Source organism: Hemicordylus capensis, chromosome 16 (assembly GCF_027244095.1).
Source record: "Hemicordylus capensis ecotype Gifberg chromosome 16, rHemCap1.1.pri, whole genome shotgun sequence".
Lineage (NCBI taxonomy): Eukaryota > Metazoa > Chordata > Lepidosauria > Squamata > Cordylidae > Hemicordylus > Hemicordylus capensis.
Window position 1 is genome coordinate 4,184,150 of NC_069672.1, and position 20,330 is coordinate 4,204,479.

A 20,330-nucleotide genomic window follows, 5' to 3' on the forward strand; every position below is an offset into this window, starting at 1 on the left:
AGCGATTGACTAGAAAACATGGACTGTGCTTGTTAAATGGGAGCTCTCCCCAGAGATCTCTCTCCCCACCTTCGTTTGGAGCTCTGCCGGCAGGGTGGCTGCAGCAGTCAACGTAGCAGTCGTCAATTTTGGCTTTGTCTTTGATTTGCACCGTCACCACATGCTTGGAAACCAGGGCTTCAAAGCCAACCACGGTTGTGTATTCGTCCAGTGGGTAGACAAAAAGGCCTGCAATAGGGACATGTTTTCTCAGCGTAGCTGGCAGAGACAACAGGAACAGAGGGACAAAGAGAGGGAGGGAACCTGAGACCTGCTCCATACAAGCATGCAGATGTTTTCCCCAGAGCAGCACCACCTCCTACGGTGAATATCTGAGAGTGCTCACCTGTGGGGTCCCATCTAAATGCAAACCAAGGTGGACCCTGTGTGGGGAAACCCCACAGCCCATGCTGAGGGAGGGGCCTGTGATGGGGGCCGATCACGGCACGGGACTGGCGGGAGGGTCGCCTATCTCCCCCTTGGGGGCTGCCGTGGTCCTACTGCCCCAAAGAGGCAAAACCAGCCTGGGGAGGAGACTTGTGGGGCACTCCCGATGGTCGGCGTCCCTTCTTGTGGGCCGGAGAGTATCTCGTAAGATTTGGGGGTGCTCTTGCAAGATCTCAGAGTGAGAGTTCAGCCAGGTTGGGAACTCGCGGGAGTTGCCCCAAATGCCAGCTGACAATGATGTTGGAAGTTAAAGAACTTTGCGCTGTCTCTTTGCCTCAGACAGTGGAGGACAGACTAGTAAGTCAGAGGGCTAGAGAGTCAAGACATTGGTCATCCCTTCTCCACTGCTCTGATGCTATCTCTTTGAAATGTAGATTGCTACTCTTAGGGATTCAACTTCCTCCTTCCTCTCTCTCTTCCCTACCTGGCCTCCTACCTTGCAACATGGCAAGCCTCTCTCCCTGCACCATATGTGCAGAGAGGATGCAGAATCCATCTGCATCCAGCTAGACAGATAGATTAGAGATCCTATCTAGAATGGAGTTCCTTAATAAATGCCTTATATATTGATTTGAAACTATGAATTGGCTCCAAGTTACTTTACTCTCAGCATACACGCATGCCTAACTAAATTTCCGCTGTGTTGTGCCTCTGTGCACACTGCTATAATGAGAAAAGGATTCTCTCACCACAGAGAATTTCCAACAGGTTATGGGCCCAGTACGCTTTGGGCCGGAGAGTATCTCGTAAGATTTTGGGGCACTCTTGCGAGATCTCAACATGAGAGTTCAGCCAGGTTGGGATCTCGCGGGAGTTGCCCCAAATGCCAGCTGCCGATGAGAGGCCAGCAGACAGGGAGGGCACAGCAGCAACAGCCCAGCCCTGGAGAATAAGGCTGCCACAGAAGGGTCCTGTGAAGTTAACAGACTCTCAAAACATGGAGCCAGGGCCACGGCAAGCTCTGAGGCCTGCTAAGCCTCCATTGAAGGCTCCTGGCGAGGTTGGTATGACCAGTGGCTGAGGGAGCCCAGCAGCGGCCTGTGTTCAGCTGCAGCCGCAGCCCCCCTCACCCCACCCCTTGCATCTGACATCAGACACAGAGAGCGTTTAGACACGTCCCCGCCTCTGACATCAGATGTGGGGGCATGATTTAGCTCCCAAATGGGGCCACGCAGCCCCATTCGGGAGCTAAACCACGACTCCCACATCTGATGTCAGACACGGGGGGCGGTTATCGAGGCCACGAGGCGTGGCCTCTGAGGGGCAGCGGCTGTTGTAAATATATAGGCACAGCTGACCCGACAAGATTTATGGTCCCTCCAGCTCCACTTCTGTGAGTCAAGATAGAAATTCTGTAGATAAGAAAGTAGCAGTATAGCTGCACGGATGAAAGCAAAGGATGACTCTCAAAGATAAAGTAGTAGAAACAAAATAAAGTCCCCTTGAAACTAAACTAGGTACCCCCTCTTCGATATCTGAGCAATAACTGAAATAAAGGAGCAAGGAAGGAAGAGAACAAGGACAGACTGAAACAAGAAAGGTTGAACAATTATAAGCATGAGGAACACTGTCTGCAGTAGGCAACGTTGCTGACAGTACCGTCTCAGTACCGAACAGCGTCTGCTTGATATAGGGCTCCAGATAATTGGCAGCCATTCAGGCTGTCCTGACTCAGCATTTCTATTCCCTCTCCTGCGAGATCTTGCACCTGTGTGTCTCCCACTGAGCCTTTCTCTTGAGACGCCTTCTTAACACAGGTGAGATTCCAGCTTCCTCTTGATCAGTCTCCTCAGCCCTCCTCTCTGCCAGCTGTCCAGATTCCCGCCTGTTTGCTGCTGTTCCACCTCAGCTCCAGAGTCTGTTCTCCCAGCCAAGTCCTCCTGCTGTACTTCTGAGCCTGCTCTCCCAACCAAATCCTCCCGCTCCTCCTCTGACTCAGAGGTCTGGGCCATGACACCAGCCCAGGTTCTTTGAACCCTTTCATTCAGTGGTAGCTCTGCCCCTGGGTGCGATGACCCCTTTCCAGGCTCTGCCAGAAGGAGTACCACACCTTGCTTAGAAAACGGGACAATCCATGCTCATTACCACAAGACTAGTTCCCCTTCCTATAGGAGGAGAGACCCTGGTCCCTACAAATGAGTGCCTAGCGCTAACTAGAGCTAATTCTCTAACCTAGGTACTCAGCCCTAGAGCTGATCATGGTCCCTAGAGTTAACCAACAATTCTCATGTGTAAGTGGTGGGGGAAAGTTTCTGTGTTCAAGCAGACAGTTTCTGCCCTGTGACCATGTGCCCCAAGGCAAACTGACTGGAGACAGTGGTGACTTCAAGTCATGTCTGAGCCTTACCTTCGAAAGGATGGTTCTCAGAGTTCCCGTAGGTGAGGGAAGCAGTCATCCCGAAGGCATAGCCACTGACGCAGGATGTGACCTCTGAAGCAGTGAGAGGGAGGGCAGTGTTGCTTGTCCGGTTGATGAGTCCTGGCATTCTGTCAACTGAATCTGGACTGGAACAGGGAGTGGGGTCACATTTCAGAGAAAGTAGAAATCAGGTCTTAGCTCAGTTGATCTCAAGTTTGTCCTCTACATTGGATGCAAAGCCAACTGCATTCTCAAATCAGAGTATCCAGGTTGAACTTGATGAGCTAGTTCAGTTCACTTCAGTTTTAGTTCAGGTTATTTTTAGTTTAGTTTAGTTTTAGTTAGGTCAGTTTTAGTTTAATTTTAGTTTAGTTTAAGTTTTAGTTTACATTTAGCTTTGTTCAGTTTTAGTTTAGTTTTAGTTCAGTACAGTTCAATTTATTTCATTTTAGTTTAGTACAGTTTTGTTTTAGTTCAGTTCAGTTTTAGTTTAATTTTAGTTTAATTTAGTTTTAGTTTTAGTTTACTTTTAGTTTTAGTTCAGTTTTAGCTTAGTTTTAGTTCAGTCTAGTTCAGTTCAGTTTAATTTAGTTTTAATTTAGTTTAGTTTAGTTTTTGTTCAGTTCAGTTTGATTTAGGTTTAATTTAATTTAGTTTTAGTTCAGTTCAGTTCAATTCAATTCAATTCAATTTAGTTCATTTTAGTTTAGTTCAATTTTGTTTTAGTTGAGTTGAGTTCAGTTCAGTTGAGTTCAGTTCAGTTGAGCTCAGTTCAGTTTGCTTTTAGTTTACAGTTCAGGTTACTTTTAGTTTAGTTTAGTTTAGTTTTTGTTTAGTTTTATTTCAGTTCAGTTTTAGTTTACTTTTAGTTCAGTTTTAGTTTAGTTTAGTTTAGTTATTGTAGTTTAGTTCAGTTTTGTTTAAGTTTAGTTCAGTTCAGTTTACATTTAATTTAGTTTTAATTGAGCTGAGTTGAGTTTTAGTTCAGTTCAGTTCGATTTTAGTTGAGTTTGGTTTGGTTTGGTTCAGTACAGTTCAGTTCACTTGTTATGGTCCAAGATCAACATGACCAGATGAGCTAGTGTTTGCCCATTGTCTGAGAAGAGTTTCCTGACTAGTTAATTATGCAGGTTGGTGGAGAGAGAGATGATCCACAAATGTCAGCTCCATAAGTCTATGTAGGTTGCTTCCACAAATGGTCACTAGCCATTTTCTTAGAACCCACACGGCACACCCTGCATAATTCTGGATTACACAGCCAAGGTTTCTGGAAAACCATTGCATCCCAGGGTTGTCTTTTTAGGTCCTCCTTCTTAGGTCCTCCTGTCTTTTCAGAACTTGGTCTGTCCCCATTTTTTAACTCTAAATTGTAGTGCCACCAGCAATGCACTGTCATCAACACCAACTGCTCCATTCACCAGGTAGAGTCCCCTTTTTCTGGAATCTGTCCTTGGTGAATGATTGTCCCAGATACATCACTGTTTTGGCCTCTTGGGGATGCCTGCTTTCATCCCCCCCCCTCATGCATTGCTACAGTTATCTTTCCTCACGACACAGCTCCTTCCTTAGAGTTTCTAGAAATGAAATCTCCAAGTGGGCGGGTGGACACAGCAAGGCTATTCGCACGACATGAGTTACTCATTATGAGGCTATTCACACGACACGAGACAAGACGAGACGAGACGAGACATGAGTTAGCCCAGGCAGCTCATGTCTTCTGGAGCATGGGGAGCCCTCTGCCCCGGCTGCTTCAGACCCTTGGAGCCCAAGTTGGCTATTTGGCTCCTTACCTAGGTTCGTTCAACCGCAGTAGGTAATCGTGTGAATGATCACCCCGGGTAGCAAGGCTCTCGACTGGCCCGCCACCATTTTAGGCAGAGAGCCAGGCAGAAGGCATGACCGCAGAGTGGGATGCTGTGCTGGGGATGGATATTCTGCTCAGACAAATACAGATGTGACGAATATTTATATACCACTTTTCAACAGAAGTTCCCAAAGAGGTTTAGATAGATATAAATAGATAAAATGGTCCCCTGTCCCAAAAGGGCTCACAATTTAAAAAAGAAACCTAAGACAGACACCAGCAACAGCCCCTGGAGGGATGCTGTGCTGGGGATGGATAGGGCCAGTTGCTCTCCTCCTGCTAAAGAAAGTGAATCACCATTTTTAAAAGGTGCCTCTTTTGCTCTGTGAGCAGGGAGTCCATGCCTTCTGTGCCCACTGAGGACCGAGCACGGCTTTTAGCTCTGCTGCCGGCACTCTGTCGCTAGCCCTGTGGGTGTGCGGGCGGCAGAGGTTTGAGAAAACTCTGAAAGTCTGCAGGGAGGAGCCTGTTTTCCCACCTGCCATTCCAACCATTTGGGGAGGTGGTTGTGAGAACGGGGGGCTTAGTGTGTTTCTAGTGGCCCCTGCCTAGAAATGGGTGCACAGTTCAAAGGCTTGGGCAGTCACCCTTGGGATGAGCTATGGTGGTTGCTTCCCGATTTTCACCTGTGAGATGCTGGAGATCTGGCTCATCAGCTTTGGCAATCAGGAATCGTGTCTTTTCCATGCACGTAACTGCCTGCTCTCCATTCGGGGTGTGCTTGAATTCAGAATGCTATACCCTGCCTCCCACATGGCTAACCCACGCCCCCTACCCATTGTATGCCATGCCTCCCAGCTGGCCTATTTATTTATTTGTTGGCTTGAAATGTTTATGCCCCGCCGCTCTAGTATATTACCACTCAGGGCCGCTCACATCACCCATAAAACCGATGCACTATAAAACAATAAAAATAAGACAATGAAGCGAGCTAAAGGGGGGAAAGGAAAGGTTGTGTCGTCGAGTTGGTGTCGACTCCAGGCACCCACAGAGCCCTGTGGTTTTCTTTGGTAGAATACAGGAGGGGTTGACCATTGCCTCCTCCCACACAGCATGAGATGATGCCTTTCAGCATCTTCCTATAGTGCTGCTGCCCGATATAGGAGTTTCCGATATTCCGGGAAACACACCAGCAGGGATTCGAACCAACAGCCTCCTGCTCTCTAGGCAGGTTTCTTCTCCGCTGGCATCGCAAGCTAAAAGGCCAGGCCCAAACCACAGTCAAAAGGGACACCTTTTTAAAGTTTCAAATTAAAAGTTAGAAGTGGAAAGCAAAAACACTAAGAACAAAAACGCCTACCTGAAATAAGCAGCAGAAAGGCATCACCTCAAACTCAGGAGGAGGCAATGGGAAACCCCTCCGGTATTGTACCAAAAGGAAACCACAGGGCTTTGTGGGCGTCAGGAGTCGAAATCGACTTGACGGCACACTTTACCTTTAAAACATTAAAAAAAGCCTCTCTAAAAATTCGTAATTTGAGATCACTGCTGTCCTTCAGGAGAGCCCTTAAAACCTATCTGTTTGGCCTGGCCTTCCAGGGTTTTAAATGATTAACTGTTTTAAATTGTTGCCCTGATTTCCAGGGCTTTTAGCTGTTTCATTGGTTTTATTGTGTCTTAATAGTTTGATTTTAATTGTTAATGTAATTGTTTTTATCATGCTGTAAACCGCCCTGAGCCATTTTGGAAGGGCGGTATACAAATCAATCAAATCAAATCAAATCAATAAATAAATAATAAAAAGGCGTATCTTTGACTTTCCATTGTATTCCTTTTCATTGTATGCCACACCTCCTGGTTGCTTAGCCACACCCCTTCATCTTGTTCACCCCGCCTCCCAGAGTGTTTGGCCACACCTCTTACCCAGTGTAGGCCACACCTCTTAGGTTGTTTGGCCACACCCCTTGACACTCACTGGCATATCCCTCCTTACATAAATAAGTGGAACAAGAGCAGGTATGTACTGTCGGTGCACCTGGCAATTGCGGTCTGCAAGACAGTATGGTTGGTGATGTCCAGCCGTCTGCTTCATTTGCCATGTATTTCTGATGAAAGTAAATTAAAGCAAATTTAATTTTCTTTAAATAAAAGCAAATTAAAGTAAATGGAAATTAAAGTAAAGTTGTGCCGTCGAGTTGGTGTCGGCTCCTGGCTCCCACAGAGCCCCGTGGTTGCCTTTTGTAGAATACAGGAGGGGTTGACCATTGCCATCTCCCTCGCAGTGTGAGATTATGCCTTTCATCATCTTCCTATGTTGCTGCTACCCAATATAGGTGTTTCCCATAATCTGGGGAAAGTACCAGTGGGAATTCAAACCAGCAATCTCTTGCTCGCTAGGCAAGTTACTTCTCCACTGCCCCATTAGGTGGCTCCTTCTATGAGAATTACTGTATTCTATGTACAGCCTTTACCCCTAAGGTTGAAATTTTGCCTTTATTAATGATAATGATAATGATGTTTTGTCTGTGTGCTAAAGCATAAATACATATCTAGGTTTGACGCCTGAGTGAACCTACAGTTCCTGCCTTGGAGTGGGTTCAGACTTTCACAGATAATGTTGATAACTGTAACTGAGCAAGGAGGCACCTTTTCAAAGTGGCGATTCTCTTTATTGAGCAGGGGGAGAGCAACTGGCCCTATCCATCCCCAGCATAGCATCCCTCCGGTGGCTGTTGCTGGTGCCTATCTTAGGTTTCTTTTTAAGACTGTGAGCCCTTTGGGGGTCAGGGATCCACTTTTATTCATGTATTTACACCTACATAAACGGCTTTGGGAACTTTTGTTGAAAGGCGTTATATAAATATTTGTCGTTGTATAGACAAGTCCGTGACAGTTACCCATTTTATTTATTTATTTATTATTGATTTGTATGTTTGTTTGATTTATATACCACCCCTCCAAAATGGCTCAGGGCGGTTTACAACAAAGAAGAACAATTAAAATCAATTTAACAGTTAAAATCAAAACTAAAGCAATTAAACAATGAAAATCATTTAAAAACATTAACATTAAAATCATTTAAAACCAGCAGTCACATTTTAAACCATAAATCTAATTAAAGGCCTGGGTGAATAAATGCATCTTCAGTGTCTTTTAAAAAGTTGCCAGAGATAGGGAGGTTCTTATTTCAACAGGGGGCATATTCAAAAGTCCAGGGGCAGCAACGGAGAAAGCCTGTTCCCGAGTAGCCACCAAACGAGTCGGCGGCAACTGCAGGCGAACCTCTCTAGATGATCGCAACAGGCCGTGGGGCTCATGGCAGAGAAGACCTTCTCTTCTTTTGTAAGTAGGTTCTGCATTATGTGTGAACTCACCCTCAGTAGAGATGTGAAGCCCTGGGGAAAATATGAGTGGAGGGGACACATCCCCCCCCCCCACAAAAAAAAACCAACCTGGAGAAAGCTGGTTTTTTTCTGGTTTTCTTTTTCTTGTCCCCCTGTCCCCATTTTTCCTCCTCGGTCTTCAAACCTCTAACTCTCAGTAAAGGCACTGAAGGATAGTGGCTAACCTGTACTGGAGGAGAGCTGGTCTTGTGGCAATGAGCATGAATTGTCCCCTTTGCTAAGCAGGGTCTGCCCTGGTTTGCATTTGAATGGGAGACTACATGTGAGCACTGTACATAGGAACATAGGAAGCTGCCACATACTGAGTCAGACCATTGGTCTATCTAGCTCAGTATCGTCTTCACAGACTGGCAGCGGCTTCTCCAAGTTTGCAGGCAGGAGTTTCTCTCTCAGCCCTATCTTGGAGAAGCCAGGGAGGGAACTTGAAACCTGCTCTTCCCAGAGCGGCTTCATCCCCTGAGGGGAAGATCTTACAGTGCTCACACTTCTAGTCTCCCATTCATAGGCAACCAGGGTGGACCCTGTAAGATCTTCCCCTTAGGGGATGGAGCCCCTCGGGGAAGAGCACCTCCCTGCTTGCATGCAGAGGATTCCAAGTTCCCTCCCTGGCAGCATCTCCAAGATAGAGCTGAGAGAGCTTCCTGCCTGCAACCTTGGAGAAGCTGCTGCCAGCCTGTGCAGACAAGGCTAAGCTAAATAGACCAAGGGTCTGACTCGGTATATAGCAGCTTCCCGTCTTCCTGTTGACATCTGGGAAGGGCCTGTCCTAGAAGTCTTGGCCTGCTAGCCAAGATTTATGCAACAATATGTTAGAAAGTAGCGTGAAGCCTTCCTTCGATATACTGGCAAACGGAAACAGCTGGAACAGTGTCAACAGAGGCACAGCTGGGAAGCAGGTTGCTAAGGGAAACCACTGGCAGCGCTCAGTCCATTGGAAACGCCTTGCATCCAGTCTCGGCAAGAGAGAACAAGGGAAGGGGTCTTGTGTCGACACTGCAAAGAAGTGTGACGGACTTCAGCACGAAGGAGAGCTGATCTCGGGTGAGGAGAGCTGGTCTGGTGGTAGCAAGCATGCATTGCCCCCTTTGCTAAGCAGGGTCTGCCCTGGTTTGCGTGTGGATGGGAGACCACAGGTGTGGGTACTGTCAGCTCTTCCCCCTCGGGGATGGGGCTGCTCTGAGATTTCTGGGTTCAGATGACACAACCACAAAACCGGTTTTGCCGGTTCGGTCCGAATCTCAACTGGATTTGAACAGATCTGGCCTGGTTCAGTTCGGGTTCTGGTCAAACTGGACGCTTTGGCCTCTGGATAGGTTTGGCCTCTGGACAGGTTTGAGCTGTCTCAAGGACTGCTTTGGACCGCTTCGTGGACCAGTTTGGGGTACAGTGGTAAAGGAGAAAGGGGCTTCCCTAAGCCTAGGGAGGGGAGTCTTTAGTATTTATAAATAGCAGGGGCAGAGGTGACTCCACCCCCCACCCCTGCTGGCCTCCGCCAGAGTAGCCAGGACCAGGGGCAGCCTGGTTCTGGCCTTTGGGTGGACGGTCCGGTTCGAACTCCGATGGCCCAAACCGGGCCAGTTTCAAATCAAACTGTGGTTCGAATCGAGGCCAACTCGCACACCCCCTACAACCAGTCTCAGCTTAGTCTAATCTACTTGCTTCCAATAACCTGTTACTCACTACAGATCTTGGGTAGAGATCTTGGATTATTTGAAGCACATAGTTTAGAAGAAGCTGAGATTGGTGGCCTCATGATGCAATCAATCACAGCTTAATGTCGCTTCGATAGGAAGTAAATGTTTCGTACTTCCTAGGGAAGCTGTTGGGAGAGCGGAGCACACATTTCTGAGGATAAGAGATGTCACGAGAAGCCCAGCCTCTAGCCGGGGTTCCCCATGATGTCTGAACCAGCCTCACACCAAGTCAGACCTCTGAGCAATGGCCCTGTGATCCATTAGTATCACAGCTATGATGTTTTTCTTCCTTGGCAGTATGGTTTGATGTGGTGTTATTGTCTTGCAATTGACTAGTTTGGAGAACCAGCATGGCGTAGTGGTTAGAGTGCTGGACTAGACCGGGGAGACCCGAGTTCAAATCCCCCTTCAGCCATGAGACTTGCTGGGTGACTCTGGGCCAGTCGCTTCTCTCTCTCAGCCTAAACCTACTTCACAGGGTTGTTGTGAAAGAGAAACTCAAGTATGTAGTACACCGCTCTGGGCTCCTTGGAGGAAGAGCGGGATATAAAATGTATAACAACAACAACAAAATTCAGCCATCCCAGGTCCTTGGGAAGGACTCGATGTCTGGATAAAACAAACCAGTCAATAACACCTGTCTGACTGTGCAAATAAATAATTATAATATAATATAATAATATATATAATAATTATTATAATACTATAATTATAATTATAATTCCCATACTATGAGAAACTCCTATATTGGGCAGCAGCAATATAGGAAGTTGCTGAAAGGCATCATCTCATACTGTGCGGGAGGAGGCAATGGTCAGCCCCTCCTGTATTCTACCCAAGACAACCATAGGGCTCTGTGGCCACCAGGAATTGTCCCCAACTCGATGGCACAACTTTACTTAAACTGCCTAGCGATGTCTATAGCATCTCTATATTTCTATACAATATGATAGAAATATGATAGATAGATAAAGAAATAAAGAGATAAAGATCTTATGAATAATGTGCTAAGCAGTCATCTAACTTTTTTAATTATTCCACTTCCTCCTTGTGATATAGAGTGGGAGATCAAGGAGAAGTGATTTATCACACAACTCTGCTTCCTCCTGCATGTTCATAAATCAGAGATTTCGTGTTCCCAGTCAAGGGGGTTTATGGTGGTGCAGACAGTCCCTGCATGGATATGAAGGCAGGGAAGCAGCAAGAACGTTAGCTGCGTCCACTTTACAGGTTCTGTGCCAAGGAAAAAACCCACACTCTGCCAAGACCAGAGGGTCAAACTAAGAGAGATCCACAATTAAATCTCCGGTGCTTCCTTCCTTCCTTCCTTCCGACCGAGCAGCCACTGGAGGAGATACTTTGGATCAGGACCAAGCTGAATCAGAGACCAGCCCTTTCCTCTGCCTCACTGTCCCAATAAAAATCCTTCACCCAAAAGCTGCTATTTGGAGATGAGGTCATAGCTCAGTGGTAGAGCATCTGCTTTGCATGCAGAAAATCCCAGGTTCAATCCCTGGCAGCATCTCCTGGTAGGGCTGGGAGAGACTCCTGCCTGAAATGCTGCCAGTCAGAGTTTCAGTCAATACTCTGCCGCTGCCATTCAGTGTTCAGTCAATACCGAGCTTGATGGACCAAGGGTCTGACTCTGGAAAGCAGCTCCCTTTTTAGGGGAATGGGTCATAGCTCCATGGTAGAGCATCTTCTTTGCAAGCAGAGGGTCCCAGGTTCAATCCTTGGCAGTGTCTCCAGGTAGGGCTGGGAGAGACTCCTGCGTGTAACCCTGGAGAGCAGCTGAAGAGCCAAGGGTCTGATGCTGTATAAGGCAACGTCCTATGTAACCTACTTGCCCTGCACGGGAAATATCCAAGTACCATGTGGTATTTGAGTCCTGGAATTAATTTCATTTTATTATTTTATTATTTTATTTACTTATTTTATTTACTTATTTTATTTACTTATTTTATTTATATACTGCCCCTCCAAAAAATGCATTCTGTGAAAGGGTATTGTTGAGTAAAGCAATGAAACATACAGTACTAAGAAGAGCAAGGATTGGGTTTTCAGATGAGAATCAGGATAGGAACATAGGAAGTTGCTGTTTTATTACTGTTTCCCTTGTAAACACGAAGAAACATTATGCAGGTTTAACTAAGGTGTTATTCAGAATCAACTCCTTTTTTTCTCCCTTTCCTTCCTTTTCTTTCTGACTCCCTCCCCCCGTACATTCTCTCTCTCTCTCTCTCTCCAGGATACCCTCTGGGATAAAGTCCAAACACCAAAACACAAACGATTACTAGATATAATACAATAGCTGCCTTACATAGGAACATAGGAAGCTGCCTTCTACTGAGTCAGGCCCTTGGTCCATCTAGCTCAGTGTTGTCTACCCAGACTGGCAGCGGCTTCTCCCAGGTTGCAGGCAGGAGTCTCTCTCTGCCCTATCTTGGAGATGCCTCCAGGGAGAGAACTTGGAACCTTCTGCATGCAAGCAGATGCTCTACCACTGAGCTTCGGCCCCATCCCCTAAAGGGAAGATCATGCAGCAGACAGTTGACACCCTTAGTCACCCACACAAATGCAAACCAGGGTAGACCCTGCTTAGCAAAGGGGGCAATTCATGCTTGGCTACAGCAAGACCAGCTCTCCTTCCCAGAGACCTCTGGATAGCATGTCCCTCTTGCCATGTGTGAATGGCAAGGAGAGCTGGTCTTGTGGTAGCAAGCATGACTTGTCCCCTTAGCTAAGCAGGGTCTGCCCTGGTTGCACATGAAAGAGAGACTAGAAGTGTGAGGACTGGAAGATCTTCCCTTCAGGGGATGGAGCTGCTTTGGGAAGTGCAGAAGGTTCCAAGTTCCCTCCCTGGCAGCATCTCCAAGAGAGGGCTGAGAGAGACTCCTGCCTGCAACCTGGGAGAAGCCGCTGCCAGTCTGTGAAGACAATACTGAGCGAGATGGACCGAGGGTCTGACTCAGTTTTTTGCAGCTTCTGATATCTCGCTATGTGTGGATATATTTACGGGCGGCTGTGTCGATGTTTGGAGAAGCCGCTGCCAGTCTGTGTAGATGATAATGAGCTAGATGGACCCAGGGTCTGACTCAGTATATGGCAGCTTCCTATGTTCCTGTGAATGCTTCTGATGCCTAAAGGGCTCCAGGATTCATTTCTGTCCCCTCTTTGCCACGTCTCCTCTCCCCAACTCCACACACATCTCCCGATGTACTGCTCTCCGAATAATTTGCCTCAGAAAGAGAGACAGGGGAGGCCCTGTCGCTCTTCATTCACAAAATTGCCGTTGAACCACAAAAATGCAATCAGGGAACAAAGACAGCTGAAAAGACAGCCTTTGCTGCTCCTTGAAGAAAAGGGAATGAAGCCGATGACCTCTCTGCAAGGACACACCACATTCCCCCTCACCTAGGGCTGGGGCTAGAAGCTGGCACAGGTTTGCACATTATCTTTAAAGTTTGTGTGCTGATGTTGCTGACAACTGAGAGGAAAACAATCCTTCCACTCCCTCCCACCCGCGCCAACCCGCAAATGAGAGAGAGAAAAAACAGTCTGTCAGGTTGGCAAACAGGCGGCCGTGAATCACAGACGATGACGGGAATGATGGGGCCAATCTTTATCCAGGATGACACCTATAAAAGTTCCAGTCTGGTACAGAAGTCAGCAGGAATCCAAGCAGGGGAAATAGCCGAGGATCAGGGTCAGAGACAGCTCACTGAGCAGGTTCAGGACCCTGGACAGCTCCCTGGGCAGGGAGAGGCTGGGTAGGGGCAGGACCCTGGACAGCTCCCTGGGCAGGGAGAGGCTGGGTAGGGGCAGGACCCTGGACAGCTCCCTGGGCAGGGAGAGGCTGGGTACAAAGTATTTTCTGGCAACAGGCTAGAATGTTGCTCCAGCAGTAATCTGGACTCCGGAGTCCGGAACTTAAATCCATGGTTCCCAACCAAGCTTCCTCCAGATGTTGCTGAACTACAACTCCCATCATCCTCAGCTACAATTTATTGTAGCTGGGGGTGATCAGAGCTGTAGTTCAGGGACATCTGGAGGAACCCTGGTTGGGAACCACTGACTTACACAGCCTTACTATCAGATGGACGTCTCCATCTCCTCTGCCTCAGCAGGACCTGTTGAGCCTTAAAGTGTCCATGCTCTGTTTCTCAAGAGCAGGTTCTGGAAGAGCTGGGGAGATCCCTGTATGCCCAGGAGTTCAGAGGAGGAGTCTTCAGAGTCAGAGGAGGAGGGCAACGCCACCTCTTTAGGCTGTACTACAGCGGACCCCAATCTTATCCTTTATCTGGACCACTACATTGTCATTGCAGGCTTTTGCAGACCACCTTGCAAGCAAGCTGTTCGAAATATTTTTATGGTCACCTATGGTTGGTGGGATATCAAGAGGTATTTTAAAAACACAGCTATTTCTAAACATTTATTACACAAGGACGTTTGTGAAGCCAATTACATTGTGAATAATTATGTAACTTTGAATATGATACATGAGAGGTACATAGGATTATATTATTATTATTATTACATCCACCCCCCCCCCCGCCATGAGCCACCTGCATTATCCTTGCCAGTGGTTCCTGGGTCAAAGGTTGGGAACAACTGCTATGAATTCAAGCTCTTGGGACTCCAAACCCAGGCTGCTTTCCTTTGGAGACACGTTCTGGGGATGGTTCCTATATTCAGCCTTTCCCATCCTCTGTAACCTTATGTGTGTGTGTATATATACGTGTGTGCGCGTATGTGTGCATGCGTGTGCGTGCGTGTGCGTGCGTGTGTGCGCGCGTGCGTTTGCGTGTGTGCGTGCGTTTGCGTGTGTGTGTGCGTTTGCGTGTGTGAGTGTGTGAGTGTGTGTGTATATATGTGCGTGTGCATGCGTGTGTGCGTGTGTATGTGTATATGTGTGTGTGTGCGTGTGTGTGTAATATAGATATAGATATATACACAAACACACACATCTTCTATATATGTGTATGTTTGTATATATGTGTATATATGTGTATGTGTGTAATATAGATATAGATATATACACAAACACACACATCTTCTATATCCCGCTCTTCCTCCCAGGAGCCCAGAGCGGTATACTACATACTTAGGTTTCTTTCTCACAACAACCCTGTGAAGTAGGTTAGGCTGAGAGAGAAGTGACCGGTCCAGAGTCACCCAGCAAGTCTCATGGCTGAATGGGGATTTGAACTCGGGTCTTCCCAGTCCTAGTCCAGCACTCTAACCACTACACCACACTGGCTCTCATGGTATCTCATGATATCTCCTCACCACCACAATAATGAGGGGTCTAACGCTTGAACCACCAACCAACCACAGAGATCCTGCATGGGAAATCTGGGACTGGATCCCATGCTGTTTTCCTCTTACTTGGAAATAGTTGCAGCAGGTTTGATTTTGATTGGAGCAGTGGCACTAGGGGTGGGGAGGGTCTATATCTCTTCACTTATCATTCATGTTCCTGGTCACAGGGATTCCCAGATGTAGTGGACTACAGCTCCCATCATCCCAGCTGCAATGGCCTTTAACTGGGGATGATGGGAGTTGTAGTCAAAAAAACTGTGATTCCGTGATATGGGGGGTATCCTGGTGGAATCTCCAAGATAGGGCTGAGAGAGATTCCTGCCGGCAACCTTGGAGAAGCCACTGCCAGTCTGGGTAGACAATACTGAGCTAGATAGACCAAGGGTCTGACTCAGTATATGGCAGCTTCCTATGTTCCTATGAACCAAAGTTAAGGTTAGTGGCTTTCCCACCATTCTGTCATTATAAAGCATGGACATTCTGTTCGTCATTAAATCAAGATAGTCTGCCCTGTCAGTTTGAAATCTGGAATGGAAAATCTACCTGCTGAGTGGTGGAAACTGAGGAAATTCGAACAAACGTTCACCTTGGGGGCAATCAGCAGCTTTAAGTGGGGAGGTTTTAGGGGAGGAAATGGGGCCAGGTCAGTTAAAGGGTTAATCTTCCCATGTTCCGTGGTCCACCGTGGCTGTTTTTCAGAGGTTAAAGGAACGTTTGAATTTGCATGCCTCTGAAAAATGCAAGTTAGTGCATTAGTTTGACTTTAAGACCCAAATGCTGGGATTTATCTGGGTACCGTAGGATTCTAGAATTTCCGAGGTGGAAGGGACCTTGGAGATCTTCTAGTCCAACTCGCTGCACAGTGCAGGAATACCCGTGTACCCAGTTTCTGTTGAACGAGGATTGAAATGCAGATTACAGGACATGCATCCGTAACCCTTCCTACTTTTCTCTGGCAATGGGAAACCCCTCCTGTGTTCTACCAAAGACAACCACAGAACTCTGTGGTCACTCTACACCGACTCAGCGGCACACTTTCCCCTTACCTTTCTTTTCTTTTCTTAAAAAGGAAATAGATCCCATAATGGGCCTCTGCAGATCCCAGGAAGAGGGAGCTCTGTAACCATACTCACAATTGTGGTCCCAATCCACACCAGGCCCTTCACAGCTGCCATTGGTCAAGGAAGGAAAGCTCTCCTGGCTGCTAGCACAGGATATTTCCCTTTTATTTGTTGAATAACATCTTCAGGAAAAGAACGCGGTCTCTCATTGCTTTGCCGGCTTCTCTGCAGATTGCATTCATATGGGAGCAGCAGTACTTAGACTGAAGACCTTCAGCAAGCACCAGCAAAGGTCTTTCTAAAAGGCCTTTATTCAAGAAACTCCCAGTGCAGCTGGTCAAAAGCTTTTCCTGCATCCATAGATAACGTCCTCCTCAGAGGACAGCACCGGTGTTCCAGCTAGGTCCATTTCTTTTTCTGTGGCATTATATCAATGTGGAAGGGAGCTCAGGAGCATCATTTTTGATGCTTCCAAAAAAGAAAAAAGAAAAGAAAGATGATGCTATCATATGCAGCAGAGAGAGAGCTGGTCTTGTGGTAGCAAGTAGGACTTGTCCCCTTTGCTAAGCAGGGTCTTAGCAGGTTGCAGGCAGGAATATCTCCCAGCCCTATCTTGGAGATGCTGCAAGGAAGAGAACTGGGAACCTCCTGCTCTTCCCACAAAGAGGATGGTCTTCCACTGAGCGATGGCCCCACCCTCTTGCCTCGTTTTGGCCAATGAGCTACCGGGGACAGGATAAGTATCCATTTACTACCTATGCCAAAGATCTCCACTCCCCACTGCCCCTTATCCCCTGCTAACTGAGCAAAGGGGCACCTTTTAAAAGGGGGGATTCTCTTTCTGGAGCAGGGGGAGAGCAACTGGCCCTATCCATCCCCAGCACAGCATCCCTCTAGTGGCTGGTTTCTATCTATCTATCTATCTATCTATCTATCTATCTATCTATCTATCTATCTATCTATCTATCTATCTATCTATCTATCTATCTTATTTATTTATTCATTCATTCATTCATTCATTCATTCATTCATTCATTCATTCATTCATTCATTCATTTATTTAGACAGACTGTGAGCCCTTTAGGGGCAGGGAGCCAATTTTATTTATTTTATTTGTGTGTTTGATTGTTTATCTCTATGCAAACCACTTTGGGAACTTCTGTTGAAAAGCGGCATCTGTGTGTGTGTGTGTGTGTGTGTGTGTGTGTGTGTGTGTGTGGTATTCTTTTCAAGTAGGGGCCACTTTGGCAAGAAACAAACAAACAAAAAACACAGCCACACATCACTGTGAGAGCCATTTCCCACTGTGTTGACCTCTGGAGTGCTGTGCTTTTCTCTGGGCTTTAAGAGCCGTCGAGCCCTCAAGAGAGGGCTTCTTTGTCTATTTTTGATTCAGAGCCCCACAGCACACACCCTCACCGGAATCCAGCAGCGGGCAAAGCTTCTGATGCAGACAAAGGCTTTCTTCTTTGTCTGCAATGAATGGGCATATCAAGGCTCCGTTGTGTAAAACTCTCTTTAAATTAGGCCTTCGCTTTGGAAAACGGGAACTCCTTTTCAGCTGTACGAAGGCTGCACATCTGGCTGCCCCCGGCCCCCAGAGCCTGTCAGGATACCCCACCCTATCCAGAGCATAGCTCAGTGCCCAGAGACACTCACTCCTTTTACATTGTTATTTCACATACAGTCTGAGTAGGTTCTGAGCACTGTTCCCTATCAGAGTGAATCCCAGATGTTGTTGACTACAGTTCCCAGAATCCCTAGTGGCAGTGGGATTTGGCTGAGGATGCTGGGAGTTGGAGTCAACCACATCTGGGATTTTCTGTTACAGGGTCACACAGGACACATAACGACAGGCCTGCAGCACTGATCTGGATTGGGGCCAAGGCCTTAAAGGATCCTTAACCCATTGCTCTCAGCCTGGTCCCAATCTAGATCCCCTTTTCACACACACACACACACACACACACACACACACACACACACACACACACACCTACCTCTCTTGCTTGCCATGAAGCCAGAAGGTAGCTATAAAGACCCCTTATCCCCTGCTAACTGGGCAAAGAGGCGCGTTTTAAAGGCGATGATGGTTCTCTTGTATTGAGCAGGAAATAACCCTAACCCTAAGAAATAAAATAAAAAGAGAGAGACCAGCAACAGCCACGGGAGAGATGCTGTGCTAGGGATGGATAGGACCAGCCGCTCTCCCACTGCTAAATATAAGAGAATCACCACTTTGGAAGGCGCTTCTTTGCTCAGTTAGCAGGGAGGTCGCAGGGGAGTTAGCAAGGTAAAGTGCGCTGTTGAGTTGGTGTCGACTTGTGGCAAGTCCACAGAGCCCTGTGGTTGTCTCTGGTAGAATGCAGGAGGGGTTTCCCATTGCCTCCTCCCGCGCAGTATGACATGATGCCTTTAAACATCTTCCTATATCTCTGCTGTCTGATAGAGGTGTTTCCCCATAGTCTGGGAAACACACCAGCAGGGATTCGAACCAGCAACCCACTGGCTTGCTAATCAGGGCTTTTCCCCGCGTACCTGCCTTGAATTACAGGGCTGCTTGAAGAATTATTCTGATAATGTATGCAGAATCCACGAAACACTCTCAACGGGCAGTATTATTAACGTGAAGATGTCGCTTTCAGTAGACCACTGCTCGAAGGCAGAAGCACCTTTCCCGGTGGAAGCCCCCTCCCCCACAACCCCTGGGGCCCCCCAAATCTTTCCAATTTTGTCCTCCGTGGGAACAGCCACCCCGCCACCCACACTGTGTGGGGCCAGCCCACAGCCTGCCTGACCTCCTCGACGCAGGTGGCGGGGCCGGGCCAGGTGAGCCATGGGTGAGAGCATCACCATGTCGGGCGGCCTCCCTGCTTGAGGGAGGGAGCGGACAAGCCATGAGGCAGGGCAAGCCGGGAAGGAAGGAGGCCGAGCCCTGCCCACACCCTCCACCCTGCCTCGCCCTCACCTACTGGGGTGCTGAGCCTGGGCCCGCCTCCTCCTCCTCAGACCTAGTGACGGGAGGCGCGGGGGTTTCCCTTTATGTGGCGGTCCCCCCAGCCCCGCCCAACACACACACACACACACACACACACACACACACACACACACACACCCCGTTAGGACATAGATAGGACACAGGGAGCGGCCATATACTGAGCCAGACTGCTGGTCTGTGATGGTCTGCAACTCGGTGGTGCTACGTGTGAGCCTGCCCTAAAGATGTGATCCTATATGAACCCGCGGGACTGGTTGGCAGTCGTTAACTGCCTTGAAAATGTGGAAGAAATATAAATCACAGGTTTGTTCTCTTTTCTCCCTCTGCCTCTTCCCCCCCTCTCCTTGCCCCTCCCTCTCTCTCCCTCTCTCCCTATGTTTCTCCCTCCCTCTCTCTCTCCCCATCCCTCTCTCTCCCTCTTTCTCCCTCTCCCTATCCCCCCTCTCTCCCTCTCCCTCCCTCCCTCTCCCTCCCTCTCTCTCTCCCTTCCCTCTCTCTCCCTTCTCCCTCTCCCTCCCTCCCTCTCCCTCCCTCTAGCCCTTCCCCCTCTCTCCCTCTCCTCCTCCTTCCCTCCCGCTCTCTCCCCTCTCTCTCCCTCCCTCCCTCTCTCCCTTCCCGCTCTCTCTCTCCCCTCTCTCCCCTTCCCCCCTTTCCCCTTCCCTCCTCTCTCCCTCTCCCTCTTTCTCTCTCCCTCTTTCTCTCTCCCTCTTTCTCTCTCCCTCTCTCCCCTCCCTCTCTCCCTCCCCTCTCTATCCCTATCCCCTCCCTCCCTCTCTCCCTTCCCCCCTCTCCCTATCCCTCTCTCTCCCTCTCTCCCCCTCCCTCTCTCCCTCCCCCCTCTGTCCCTATCCCCCTCCCTCCCTCTCCCTCTCTCTTGCCAGTGTTATCAAACACAGAAGTCCAAGGTTCCTTCAAAGTCCAAGAGAAAGCAAAGATGTGAGATTTCCTTGACATGCCCCATGCAAAAGGAAGGCATGCTGATCATGCGGGGGGGGGGGAGGACGAGAGCCAAGCTCCTCAGACTGGGGGGGGGGTGCTTGCCTCTTGAGCCTTCGCACACTCCTCACCGCACAAGAGACAGAGCAGCGTAAGAGAGCTGAGCAGCACAAGTTGGAGTTGAGAGAGCGCACTGAAGGCGTCATGGTATTTGATTTCTCCACCACAATGGAATGGGAGTGTAGCTCCCACAGAGCCTGACATTA

General features: G+C 48.1%; 1 protein-coding gene across 5 annotated transcripts in view; it reads right to left on the reverse strand.

Moving 5' to 3' along the window:
* The window catches only part of VWA5B1 (von Willebrand factor A domain containing 5B1), a 146,068-nt gene that overhangs the window by 107,255 nt on the left and 18,483 nt on the right, over positions 1 to 20,330 (reverse strand). For all 5 annotated transcript variants that reach the window (XM_053280875.1, XM_053280874.1, XM_053280871.1 and 2 more), the window contains 2 exons: positions 2,834 to 2,991; positions 70 to 228 (listed from right to left, as the gene is read on the reverse strand). In XM_053280875.1, coding sequence (XP_053136850.1) covers positions 70 to 228; positions 2,834 to 2,972 — 298 coding nt within the window. In that variant the 5' untranslated portion in view covers positions 2,973 to 2,991. The remainder of the gene's footprint in view (positions 1 to 69; positions 229 to 2,833; positions 2,992 to 20,330) is intronic.